Raw genomic sequence first — 13,300 nt, 5'->3', positions numbered from 1 at the left:
CCGGGGAATAGATGCCTCACCCCGAGGGGTGAAGCAGACTTGGAGAGTCTTTGGCCAGGCTCAAGTGGACTTGTTTGCGACTCGGATGATATCGCATGGTCCCCTCTGGTTCTCTCTCGGACTCATCCAGCTCCACTGTGGCTGGATGCCATGGTACAGATGTGGCCGAGGCTTCGTCTGTACACCTTTCCCCCGATTGTTCTGCTCCCGGGAGTTCTGGAGAGAGTACGCCAGGATGGGGTCCGTCTGTTGCTAGTAGCTAGTTGACGCTGCGTCTCAGGGCCATACTTCCGGCATCCCTTCCAGCGCTTGCTTCACTCCTAGAAGCTGACGCCGGTTTCACCGCACGTGCTTTTATACTTCCTGGTTGCTACGTCACCCCGCCCGTGATGTCTCGCCCATCCATTGGACTGATTACACATGTGATTCAGAGCGTGGTCACGCTGGAGGCGTTCCCGTAGCGTTTCGACGCAGCGTCTCGTTCCCTTCAGGGAACCATGGTTACATACGTAACCTGGAGACGTTTTTTGTTGTTTGTTGGCTATCTGAAAACGATTTTTTTTTTCTATTTATATTTTGCAGTTGCACATGCGATTGGATTTGCCCCAGAGAGGAAAGCACTACCAGTGCTCGTAACACTATCACTCTACTGTACGGTCAGGACTTTCTTATGACAGATGAACTGAACTCTACAGCGGAGAGAACAGTACAAACATCTACAAGTGGAACCACTTGTCTTTTTCCAGTATGTTTTACAAATGAGACTCTTCAGAAGGAAAGATTTCCTCTCGCTTTTTAAAGGAGGATGTTTGCTAATCTGGTTTTGATCACTGACACCAAAGCTGTCGATACGGTGGAGTAGGATCTATCGCATTTTTGGGGGGATAAACGTGTCGACAGATGTTACCCACATGGTTTCCAACCAGGAACTGGATATTCAAGGGCATAAAATGACATACTGTTCACTCTTAAGGATTTGCATACAAAGACATCTGTTTGGATAAGATGAATCCATACTCAGACATTAGACGGTTGGCAGTGGAGAACCACACAAATGCCTTTTCCACAAGAAGCTTGGGAATACTTAATGAACTCCTTTGAAGAGAATCCCTACTGCCATACCTCACAGACACTTTCATTGTAAGACCATCAACCCATTTAATCAGCTGTCCTCAAATCAGACAGAGTTTACAGTCCGCGGTGTTGACATGCCCCCCTGTCTGTTTGAAAGAAGAAGCTAATGCTGCTGGCCTTATTTATACAGTAAAAGAGCTCTCTGGCTGTCTCGAGCTGGTTGTTCCTTCAGTCATGCACTGAGATATTTGTTTTGCTAGTGTGTGTGCCTCTTTAATGAGAAACAGTATGTAAAATATCCTCAGGACCAGAACAGCCTTAAATAGTTGTCTTGATTTCTTTTCTGGTTTAGTTTGTTCATTTACAATTCCATTATTTGACGATGTACAACGGATATTTTGATTGTAAAAGACCAGCTTTTCATTTTCCGTTAAGGTGCTTTCTATAGGTTATAGCTGTGATCATTGAAATACCTAGAACATAATGCTTATGTTCCATTTTCAAGCTGTTTAGCATGAACTGGCTCTGTAGTGGTTTGAAATACAGTATTTGAATGGGCTGTCTGCTTTTAATAAATGAAGGAACACAAGTAATGTTCTTAAGATATTTGTGAGTTAGTCATCATAATTTATACTGTCAATGCAAAATTTATACCTTCAGGGATGCAAATTCATGAGTGGTGGAAAAGGTGAGAAGGTCAGAGGGCCTCCTGGTGAGTTTAACATCCCTAATTTAATTATTCAAATATTGAAAAAATTAAACATATCTCTGGCTAAATAACTTCAAAAACAGGTAGCATCTGGCTGAAACACATTAGAAAGTGAGAGAGAGTCAGCATGAAATGGAAAATCTTATCTATTTTCGAGCAAAATCTGCAAGCATTTTGAGTTGATAATATTCCCATGGGATTCCACAAAACAAACTTATGTTGACAACTTAACCCTAAAGTGAAACTGGACAACCATCCTCCAGAAAAACTCGAATCAATCACGTAAGTGGCAAAGTTGTTCGGTGTCCATTTTGTTTACCTGTTTCTTACACCTTAAATTTAAAACCTACCTTTGCTACGTTTTACTGAGTCAATTCTTATAAATTATATCATGTTATATAACGTTAACCATAATGGTGTTGATGAATCACGATAAATTTAAAAAAAAAAGTTAATTTGGTAACAACTCTACAACAGCTATTTGTTAATATTTCAGGGAACAATTATACTCTCCCTTGTGCTTAAAATCAGAAGTGTTCTTTTAATTAGAGAGACATAATACTGTACATGGAGTCCTATTCACGATTTGAAGTGTGTTCTTCAATAGACCACAAGAGGGCAGTGCAACAGAACCAATGCAACATTTCTTGAACAAAATGGAAAATATTTGTACCTAAACCGTATACAGAATTTACAATTAACTGTTTTTATTTAACTCAGATGCAGCAAATAGCAAACTTGACCACATGGATGGATCTTATTTATTTCGAACACTGTACAGCAAACACACAAAACCAAGCAGTAGAAAGTAGAGGATAGCATTGTACACAGAAGTGTCTGCAGGTGGAATCTCAGGGGAATTGATGCTAAAAGTACTTTTCTAAGCTTAACTTGTTTTCCTCAAAGTTCAAATCTTAAATGCAACATATAGCGTAAACAAGGACATTGCCTTGTAAAGAGACAAAACGTTGACATTGGCTTAGCAAATGGGCTGGCGAAAGAATGCTGTGGTGGATTAGGAATCCAACTATCAACCTTTGCATGGCACTTTTCTTTATATTCAAGAACAGCTCCCGTATCCTCAAAAATCAGTAACTGAACAAGTTGGAAGTATGATGTTTACAAATTTCCCTTCTGATATCTGCAAGTTGTGTAAAGTATTATTATTTTCATAGTGCACAGTCCTGAACAAATGCATTAGTTATACAACAACAAGCCTTCACCATGTTAGCAAAGGTTATTAAGAGCTATCCTGGCCTTCTTTCATCCTAATATAAAGTTTTTAATTTGGCAATACACACAATTTGAAGCTCATTCATCCATTCAATACTAGAACACATATATGTCCGGTCTCATCCAGGATTTCTACTGCTTTCACAGAGGAACGTTTGTAAAGAGAACCATGGCTCAAGGGTCACGCTTCACTGAAAACCACAGGCTCATGACATTTACACATAAAAAGGTCTCATATCTAACAAATCAGAACCATTTCAACAGTGTTTAAAAAGCATTAGTTCATTGGCACAGCATTGTGTGGGAAGGAACAGTTTTTAAAAAATCACAGAAGTCTCAAACATATAGAGCAGTAGGGAATTTGTTAAATATCGACTTGGACAATAATTCTAAATTGTTTTCTGTGATCTTAATAAATTGATTTATTTTTTCAAATGCTTAAAGTCTAAATGCACATGCACATAACACATTGATTAATTATGCAATTGTGTCAGCATGTACTGAACTCAAATTAGGTTTGGCTTCTTTGGACTTTTTCACAGTTTAACAATATGTTTAGGACATGAAATAGAGCATTCAACAAGCGAACATGTTACTTTTTGTGTCGTGCATTTCAAAATGATGTCATATTTGGGGATATTTCGAATCTAACATCTAAAGTTTGATAACTATTGGTACCTTGAAAAGTTTGTACTGTAAATTGGCGCTTTTCATTTGTCTGTGTTTGTGATATCTACTAAGCATATGTAAGGGCTCCTGAAATAAAACAAAGAAACAAACATTTCTAGACATCTATAAAGCAAATACAGCAGTAATTTAAAAAATAAAAAAAAATCAGGGAATGTGCAAGTCCACTATCTCCATATTATGTCTATAATATGGAAATAAATACTTTTCAGAAGACTGTCAAAAGGTTTGGCAATCATACATTAATACAGTCTGCCTTGTTTTTCTTGAAAAGTAATGAAACTGAACCAGCGGTTTTAGTTAGCTGTATATGAAACCGTTTTAAACCCTGCTTTGCCACATGCAGATGAGGTTCAGAATTTAACAGCAACATAACATTTGTTGATCAGAGAAGCATGACATACTGTATGTACGCTAGCTAGGCTTTTCCCTACAGTTCAGTATTTGCAAAAAGATCTTCTGTGTTATATCTCAATGAACCCTAGAAAAAACTACTCAATAGATACTACTGTCACTCCACTAAGCTAAATCTTCAGCAATGTTCATCAAAAAGCCCCATGCCTCATGCTTGATATTAGCATCGGGCTGTCGATAGTACGCTTGGTTAGTTTTCACATTCGTGAAGAAAAATCAAGAGACTACAATGGCGGCTAAATCGTCTGATCGATGTGATGAGTCTGTCCTTCCTCAGCGGTCCTCAGCCAAGGAGACCGTGTGCCTCCTGAACCAGTATGTCCATATTACCACAGCAAATGTAGACACAAATTAGAAATTACATGAGAAGGAATAGTTTCCGACATCTGGGAGGCAGCATGTGTTTGTGTGCATGTGTAAATGTTAGTGTCGTGTATGTAAGCGGAAGCTAGAAGCTTAGAATAAGAGGTCTGTAGATGTTGGCGACCCACTGGCAGTCATTGAGGAACACTTGCTTCCCATGGATGTCCTGAGAACTGAGGAGATCAGGACTAATGGAGAGAAAAACAAACAGATCACGTAACACAACCGTTTATTAAAGTACATTTAGAAGATCCACTTCATTGCCAATAAGTGATTGCTGTTGTAAGATGAAAAACATAAGGCTTGCAATAGATTTTTGATAACTGCATGGTTTGCAGTGAAATGAAAGCTTGTGTTTGTCAGCGCCGTCCACCTAGAGTCAACACATGGCACTGACTGAACTGGTTTTGACATGTCATTACACCCTTGTCAAACTGCTATACACCAGCAGGCGCAATATGACAGATAAACACTGAAGTGAAACCATAATATGCATTTTCGAAATTGATGGATTAATTGTGCATGCAGGGGCTAGCGGTGACAAATACCTTCAAATCCTCATGTGGATCTTGAGTGGAAGATTCTGTTTCCCTGACAACTACAGCCTTGGTTACCAACATGTCAGGGTGCTGTTGCTTGGCTTCTTTTATTGCCATGGCGAGCGCCTGTGAAAAAAGTAAATTATTTCTCAAGCTTAATGAGAGAAACATGCAGCTAATGAATTAGTAATATGCTTTCTAATTAATTTGTGCTTTAAAGTCATCATGAAACAGAAATTGCTTTTCTTTTCTTTTTTCTTTCCTATTGTGATGTTGTGAAATGGCTCCTATAACAAAAAAAGAATGTTGATTTTGTCCATCAAGAATTGCTTGAATGTTTGCTAGTTGCTGACGTCTCATGTGAGTGACAAATTTCTGGATGGGAGGAATTAATGCCCAGCCCTCACACGGTCATCAGAGATTTTCAAGAGATTTTGTTGAGAGGGTAGGTGAAGTTAATGTTTTTGATTAAAGATTACAAGGGCATTATGAGGGTATTTTTTATTAAAAAACATGATGTGCATAGATAAATCAGTTATAATAATTGCAATAACTGCAATATTCCATAAAATATAACAATTGTCAATTTTAATTTCATGGTGAATTTAAAAATGAAAATTCTGTCATCAGTTACTCAGCCTCATGTCATTCCATACCTGTAAGACCAATTCTTTATTAACAATTCTCTATTCTCTATTAACTAGTTGCTTATTAAAATGCATATTGGCTGATTAAGCACCCGGAAGCACTGGAAGAGGTTATTCCTCTTTGCTAGACTTTCAATGGATGGACAGAAATATCTCAGGTTTTTTTTTTAATGTATTTTCATTTGTGTTCTGAAAATTAATGAAAGTTTTATGGGTTTGGAATGATCAGAGTGTGAGAAAATGGTGAATGGAGTGTGAGAAAATGGTGACAAGATATAAATTTTTTTGTGAACTATTCCTTCTAGAGAAGGAATCATAGCTCACTAAAATGCTTTACAAAATGCCCAGCCCTAATTCCTTTTGCACCTACCTGATCTTGATCAACATCATCATCACCAGTAATGACAATCCTCTTTTCAATTCTTGTCTCCGAGTAGCCTCCCTTCACCGTCTACAAAAAAAAACATATATATGTACGTTTTCAATCCTCCAAGAAGACCTTTCCTAAAAAAGAGGCTACCAGGAGATACTTTTTCAGATACCTTAGTAACATGAGTTGTAGTGGCTGATGTAACGTTCTCAGTAACCATTAGAGGAGAACCATCTCTAGCAAATGATCCCAGGTTCACCTGTTCAAGAATATAATTAATAAACACTTGTCAAAGCAAGAAAGCTATAAGGTAGTGTTATACCTCACAAATAAGGCAAGCCATCTGAAGCAAACTCTGAAACTAAAGTTGGAAATAAAAGCAACAGACAAAATGACAGAGCAGAAGCAAAGACAGAAGGAGATTTGGAAACTCAAGTTCAACAGATGAAAATACTCACAGGAGAGATTCTCTCCGTCATAGAGTACGTGGCCTCTCGCATACTGCTGATACCATGGTCCTAAGACAGCAAACAGAGAACTTACAATCCATATGAGAACCACCACAGTGCATGTAAGTATTAAAAGAACGTAATTACACTTACTTATGTAATTGATGATAATTGACATAATTACAGTCTTCAGAGCATGTTCCTCTATGGTACAGTGACATATCACCAGTAAAGTACATATGATGAGCTAAAAGGTCTTTACCGGGTCTGCAATCTCCATTATGGTCGTGGTGACCTCAGAGCCATTGGGCTGCGTCTCGATCTTGACCTCGGTCTTCCTCAGAGCTTGGGAGGCAATGATTTCACTGCTTTCTCTGCTGAGAGGATGGATTGGGGGTGACTCCGAGCTGTCCCGTCTCATCAACTGGGTATTAGCTTGTTCTGTAGAGTCTTTCCTCAGGGCTTGGGCAGCTTTCACTGACCGCGGAGCTTTCTTAGGTACAAAAGGCTTGGGAAAGAAATGAAACAGATTAAGTTCAAACCTGGGAGTTATCATGAGATTTAAGAAACACAGTGCCAATCAAATTATCTTGGCAGCATATGGTGAGTTATGGTTCAAAAGAAAAGAATAAGAAGCAATGAGAAACATAACAAAATTCTGAAATCAAAGAAACCAAACCTGAACTGACTGACTGAACTATGGAGGGCAGCATCAAATGGAATGGAATTAGCATCAATCATGAACTCAAATTCCAATGTAATTTCATGCTTTGCTTTGATGCCCTGTAGAACGTGAGAAAAAATGGGATGTGACTGCATCCATCAGCACATTTACACATTTGCTCTGACCAGTGATTGGGCAAGCCAGCCACTTTGCTGAAAGAGATAGGACACTTGTCTACCTCCGGTTTACGTTCCTCCAGTGCCTTGTGTTCTACAACAGGCTTTGGTTTCTCTACAGGCCGCTGTACTTCTACAGGTCTCTCCTCTGGAAGGTAGACAGGATCTGCTCCCAGTATAAACTCAGGTGAGAAGTCTCTCTCCCCCAGCTCAGTCATGCCTCTAGAAAATTCCTCGATACCCGTTTGGAAGTCCATGAGCACAGTGAAGTCCACCTCAGCCTCCAGGCTGGATGTTGAGCTAACAGTGATACTCGAGCATTTGCGCTCAATGCCCAGGTGGGTCTCCTTCAGGTACAGAGTGTCTAGGTCAGGATCATCTTCTGACACCGATCCTAAGCGTCTCTCCCAGGGCTCTCTCTGAAGAAGCAGAAAAATAGGTCTTGGTGCAAGGAACCAGCTATGCTACAAGAGCAAATGTTGACTGACAAACAGGTAAAACAAGGCAGTATAATGGATGTTACATCATCTTCACAAGACAAGAATGAGACAACATTGTGGTGACTGATGGTTAAAGAGTCTAGTAGGGATGCAGGGGTTAGTTCAACTCAAAAAAGACTAACTGAAATGTCAGAAGTGTTACATGTCTCTGAGGAAAAACTGAGACAATAATATACTGATAGATACTTATATATTCACCCTAAGGTAGAGTACTGCAAATCTGTATGTTTGTAGTTCATATATTATTCCTCTGCAGCAATTTCAGAGTTTCTAGACATTTTTATAAGTGTGGCAAGTCTATAACTTCTTAAACAGTGCCAAGGAATCAGTGCATGTGGTGGATGCATTCGATGACATTTCTGTGTAGGATTGTTGTGTAGGATGGTTTGGATCATGCAATTAATTCATGCTGTGATGATGAGAGCAGACAACAGAAGGCAAATTGTAGTGTGTACAGAATGTGTACAGAAATGTGAAAGTCAAAGCTTTTGGGTTAGCAAGGAGGTAGCAGTAGCTAAGATGAGTGGAAAAATGAGGCACCTGGGCTTCCTCCTGAGGCTCCGCATGAATTGCTGGAGTGGGAAGGGGCTCCTGGAATATGAGATGAAATAATAGGAAGAGCAATGCAAAGTTAGTGCACTGAAATTTGAGATAACAGGGAAGGAGCCCAGACTAGGCTCTGAACCAAAAACCAGACATTTATATAACTGACCGGATACACTGACTGACACAGATACAAATGTAGACAAAAAATCTTAAACAGTGTGAACTAGAGCGTACAACATATTGCACCACAACAATTGAAAGTTAAAATATATTATGGCAGCTGGGTGCAATTTTGCACTAAGTGCCACTAAAGAGCCTTTTAATCAATCAGAACATATCTATATTAGACATCATTTTGCAAGGTTATTCCTCAGGCTCTTCTAGTCCAAAATCTTAAATAAGGAAGCATCTGCTTCGACAACTGCTATCTATTGAAATTGCAGCTCAGTGGGCTTTTGCATAAAAAAGAGAAAGCCCTCAAGGTTCCCTGCAGTTTGTTGCAAAATAAATTAATGACCCATTTTTTTTTCAGCCAAGTCAAAGAGCAAATTCAAAATCCTTAATCATGAAGCTGGGCATATTATCTTCTAAATGATAGCTAAAACCGTTCCTTGTTAAATCAACTTTCAGAGCCCTTCTTATAAACAATACCATGGCCATTTTTGAAAGTCTTGCCGAAGCCCTTTTGTTTGCAAAAATGGCATTTTAGCATAACAATATGGTGCACAGGCCTTTGATTCCTTGCAACAACCATTCCCTACATGCCTGATAAGAGGGAACCAGAGAAAGAATGTTGGAAGGAAAGACCGCACATCAGGTGGAAAGTTAGTGGAACGGAAGCCTAAAGCTTAAGCAATGGAGATTATGTGGAAGATCCTAAGTGTTTCTCAAATGCGCAAGCAGATGTTGACCTGTGCAGAGGAAGGAAAGGAAAAGGAAGTGGCACGTCCTCATCCAATCAGACGGCGGTTATAGTACCTCATACTTCTATCAGCCAATGCTATGATTACACAAAAACTGACTATTCTGCTCATCTCTCCTCAGAAACAGGTTGGTTATGTTTACTGGCATGTGCATTATGCAAAACTATAGATATGGATGTGCCGTTTCATGCGATGCTTTAGTTCCTGTGAGTGACAAGCAGATTATCAAGCAGTTGAGTTGTTACCACTGGTTTCCTCTTGGAAGATTCCATTGTGGAGCTCTTGTGAAGACTGTTGCCAGAATCGCTTTTGGTGATAGGATTGGTATGTGTATCTCTTGCCCTCTGGGATTTTACAGGTGGGTATAAAGGGGGAATCTGGTCAAAGGCTGGAAATGCTGAATTGGTGGGAAAGTCAAACATAAACAATGGATCTTCAAAAAGAAACTGATCTTGTTCTATACTAAGTCTGTGGTCTGCATTGTTACTGAGATCCCTTAATTGGGGCCTGTCTTGGAGAGACTGACGTCTATATTCTCTGACTTCCCTATTGTGACAATTACTCGCCCAGTCGTGCTTGGCAAAAGTTCCAGTGCTTTCTACAAATGCAGAAGTTTTGGGCTGCGACAAGCTGTCCAAGGCATTCTCAAAGCCAACTTGCTCTTCCTTAGACTTGGTCCCTTCACTTCCATCAAATGATCCTGAAATGCTTTTCTCACTCGGTTGTCCTTGCAGCTTGGCTCCTTTACTGCCTTTCAACTTCTTTGACCTCTCAGGCTTCAGTGGAACGATTCGTTTCACCTCAGACTGTGATGAGTCGCTTGCAGTAGAATCATTTCTCTGGATTACTGAGCCTTTACTCTTAGAATCCGGATTAGATGTTTGGTTCTGTAAGGAAGCTCTGGTGTTTTCTGCTTCTATTTCAAAGGATTGTCTCTCCCACCGGTTTTCATTATATTGATCTCTCATATATTTGTCTATGGCTGCATTGGGAGAAGCCTCTCCGAAGCTTCTCACTACATACCTTGGCAAGTCTTGATTTGTGGTGTTGTCTTCTCTATTGGTTACCCCCATGTACTTTCTATTGCCCCAAAGTCTCTCTGTTGCATATTCATCACATCCATTTGTATGAATGACATTCTCTGACAAGGATCTGTCCTGAGGGTGACCATTATCATATGCTTTCTCCTCCAAAGAACCGGCACCCTGGAAATGGTTGTACCTTAAAGCAGGGCTTTTAGCACGATTTCTCAGGGGCTTCTCTGGTGATAGGATGGTTCCTGTTGAGTTCCTTTTTGCTACACTTTGTTTTTCTCTTATGTCACTGTGTGTGGTGATGGTTTTCTCTCTCATTTTGTCTTCTGTCTCTCTGTTGAATCCAGTGGCTAATGAAGCTACTCTAGGACTCCTGCTCTTTTCGTCTTTTTTACTGAGGAGCAGGTCTCTTTGACAACCATCTTGCTTCGCAATCAATAGGGAATCCTCTGAGGCCTATATATCAATAGAGTAAACAGTTTCAATGGCCTGTCAGTGCCAACAACACCCTCTACTGTAATTTGTATAGCGCATATATTTGCAAAATGAATTTGAAAAAATCTTATGACGCAAGATAACAATTTATTGATCTGAGGAGGAAAAATTAATGTAATCAAGTTGAATTTTATGTAAAATGTTGGATGGATGTTTTGAAGTTAAACAAAAGGGAGACATTCATGTTCATAAGTACTTAAAATGCCATTTGCTGTTATTATCGAGCAATATCATTGTCTTTATAACGCTAATTAAAGAAAATGCATTTGTGCTGTGTTCAAATAAACCACTCCAGCCAGATTCTATTAAAGTTTAAAACTGCTGCTAGCACTTGACCAGAGGCATGACATGAAATGGTTCAATAGCATCCACTTAAAGAGAGATTAGTCACATAAAAAAGAGTGCATGAATAACGAATCAAGAATTAGGCACACTAAATACTGAGACCGGTACTGACATAAATCTGAATAATCCTCAACAGCAATCTTAAAGCAGTGTCAGACCAAAATAACACTAATTATATAGCTTTTTAAAAAGTCACCACACAATACAATCCCTTGCCGGTACCAATTACTCACAGATTTTTTCTCCGGAGTGCTACCAGATGAGGCTCCAGAGAGACGTTTCTCTCTGTGGACCAGTTTGCTGTTGGGCTCTCTCAGCGCTCTCTTTAGCTCATTGATGCTGGCTTGATGTTTCTGCAACACGTCCTCTGGTTTATCCAGGAACTGCTATAAAACAAACAGGTCAATCGGTAGAACCACTTACCTTCAGCAATTACTTAAGTGAGGGCTTTCTGGAGACCAGCACAGCTGTTTACAAATGTTTATCTAACTCGGGTAAGTACATAAGTACGCAAATGCAAACATCAGGCACATGTTCTGTTCTTATAACAGATGTATAAGCCTCCCAGTTAGAAATGCACGTTGAAATAATAGAAGACTCCAATAAACCAATACGAAATGCCACTGAAGTGCACAAAGTATGAATAAAATGATCTGTTCCATCACTTAGACACTCCATTTTAGACACAACATAATTTTAGTCTAACACTCTAACATGCTGTGTACAGTAAATATTGTGATGCCTTCAGATCATAACAAACATCTGTCTAAATGATTTGAGCCCACTTCTTTATGAATCACTACATCTTCAACATTTAAGATGACAAAGCAGCACATACAACATGAAACAGGCCGGTGTTGATAACAGATGTCAGATGGACTGCCATCTTGGCTCAGTGTTGTGTTACTTCCACTAGAAAAAAAATTACAAAAAGAAAGAGAAACTACAACACGTGTAGTTACAGAGAGAGAGTGACAGCTCAGGCAGTTGATCGATGTGAAATAGTACCTCCTGTTTAGGACGTGGGGCCAAGTCCTGGTCCGACTGGGATAAAGGGGTGGTGGGGGGAGAGGGATGGTGGTGCAAGCCAAGGAACGGAGGCAGAGGCAAAGTGAAGTAGTGGAGACAGAGAGGCAGAGCATGGTTGAATTCATAAAGCAGGCAGCCAAACAGAGAGAGGAACTCTCATACAGATGCTGATGTCAGCCATGGAAGTACAGAGAGTGAAAGAGGTTGTGTCACTGCCTCAGATACACAGGTTTAGAGTTGTCTTAGTCGCATAAACATTGAGCAACATGGCATACGGTATCAAATTCAATGACACAAATCTCCCGAGCTTTCTTTTTATCATACGTGTCTTATGAGGTGCAGACTGGCATGTACTGGGAATTATCTGTGGGCATGGATAAACGATACACCAATGACATCCTTAATCTCTACAAAACTTTTCCAGCACAAATCAATACATGGACTGTTCTGCAAGTATTCTAAGTCAACATGGTGCTAAGACAAGACTAATCTGGCAGTATGGCAAAAACATCAGCTCTGTTTCTGAAGAATGTCCCTGAGCTCCTCCCTACTTAAGAAAGAGTTTGTACAGTGATCCTTCGATTTATGAAACAGATTTCATTCACTAATAATTTTATACATTTATGTTCACAAAATGTGCGAAATTTCAGCCAAATTCACAACAGGTGCAAGCGTGCATAAATACTTAAATCAAGTGTTTGATTCTAAAACACAAACCAACCCTCTACGCACACCTTGGCAATATAATCGCCATTGGCTAGTACATTTTTTTGTTTACTCGCCAGACTGATATACTATTTTACACGCGCACACACACACGCGCGTTTACTTAGCTATCTAAATGGGGACATTACATAGACTTCGATTGTTTTTATATACAGATAGTTATACACTTTTTAACCTAAACCCACCCCTACCCCTAACCCTACCCCTCACAGAAAACTTTCTGCATTTTTACAATTTCAAAAGTAAAAAAAAACTTTGTTTACTTTATTTTTATAACAGTTTTACAAATGAGGACATCCACAAATTGAGGTTTTTGCCGATTTTGTCAGGTTTTGCTCACCTTCGGGTACAATTTGTCCCCAAAATATGGTTAAGTA

General features: G+C 39.5%; 2 protein-coding genes across 2 annotated transcripts in view; one reads left to right on the top strand and one right to left on the bottom strand.

Moving 5' to 3' along the window:
- Positions 1–1,653, top strand: part of LOC107663068 (contactin-4-like) — a 65,602-nt gene extending 63,949 nt beyond the window's left edge. Inside the window, exon 23 of the mRNA XM_016453217.1 lies at positions 583–1,653. Within this exon, the coding sequence (XP_016308703.1) occupies positions 583–674 (92 nt within the window). The 3' untranslated portion in view covers positions 675–1,653. The remainder of the gene's footprint in view (positions 1–582) is intronic.
- An 839-nt stretch (positions 1,654–2,492) lies between these two features.
- The window catches only part of LOC107663067 (band 4.1-like protein 1), a 59,999-nt gene continuing 49,191 nt past the window's right edge, over positions 2,493–13,300 (bottom strand). The window contains exons 14-23 of the mRNA XM_016453216.1: positions 12,177–12,212; positions 11,402–11,554; positions 9,540–10,784; positions 7,388–7,744; positions 6,748–6,993; positions 6,495–6,554; positions 6,209–6,295; positions 6,037–6,117; positions 5,029–5,145; positions 2,493–4,668 (exon numbers count right to left, since the gene is read on the bottom strand). Coding sequence (XP_016308702.1) covers positions 4,663–4,668; positions 5,029–5,145; positions 6,037–6,117; positions 6,209–6,295; positions 6,495–6,554; positions 6,748–6,993; positions 7,388–7,744; positions 9,540–10,784; positions 11,402–11,554; positions 12,177–12,212 — 2,388 coding nt within the window. The 3' untranslated portion in view covers positions 2,493–4,662. The remainder of the gene's footprint in view (positions 4,669–5,028; positions 5,146–6,036; positions 6,118–6,208; positions 6,296–6,494; positions 6,555–6,747; positions 6,994–7,387; positions 7,745–9,539; positions 10,785–11,401; positions 11,555–12,176; positions 12,213–13,300) is intronic.

Source organism: Sinocyclocheilus anshuiensis, unplaced genomic scaffold, assembly GCF_001515605.1.
Source record: "Sinocyclocheilus anshuiensis isolate Anshui unplaced genomic scaffold, SAMN03320099.WGS_v1.1 scaffold2161, whole genome shotgun sequence".
NCBI lineage: Eukaryota > Metazoa > Chordata > Actinopteri > Cypriniformes > Cyprinidae > Sinocyclocheilus > Sinocyclocheilus anshuiensis.
The sequence above is the reverse complement of the archived record's forward strand: the minus strand, read 5'-3'. Positions and strand labels throughout refer to the sequence as shown.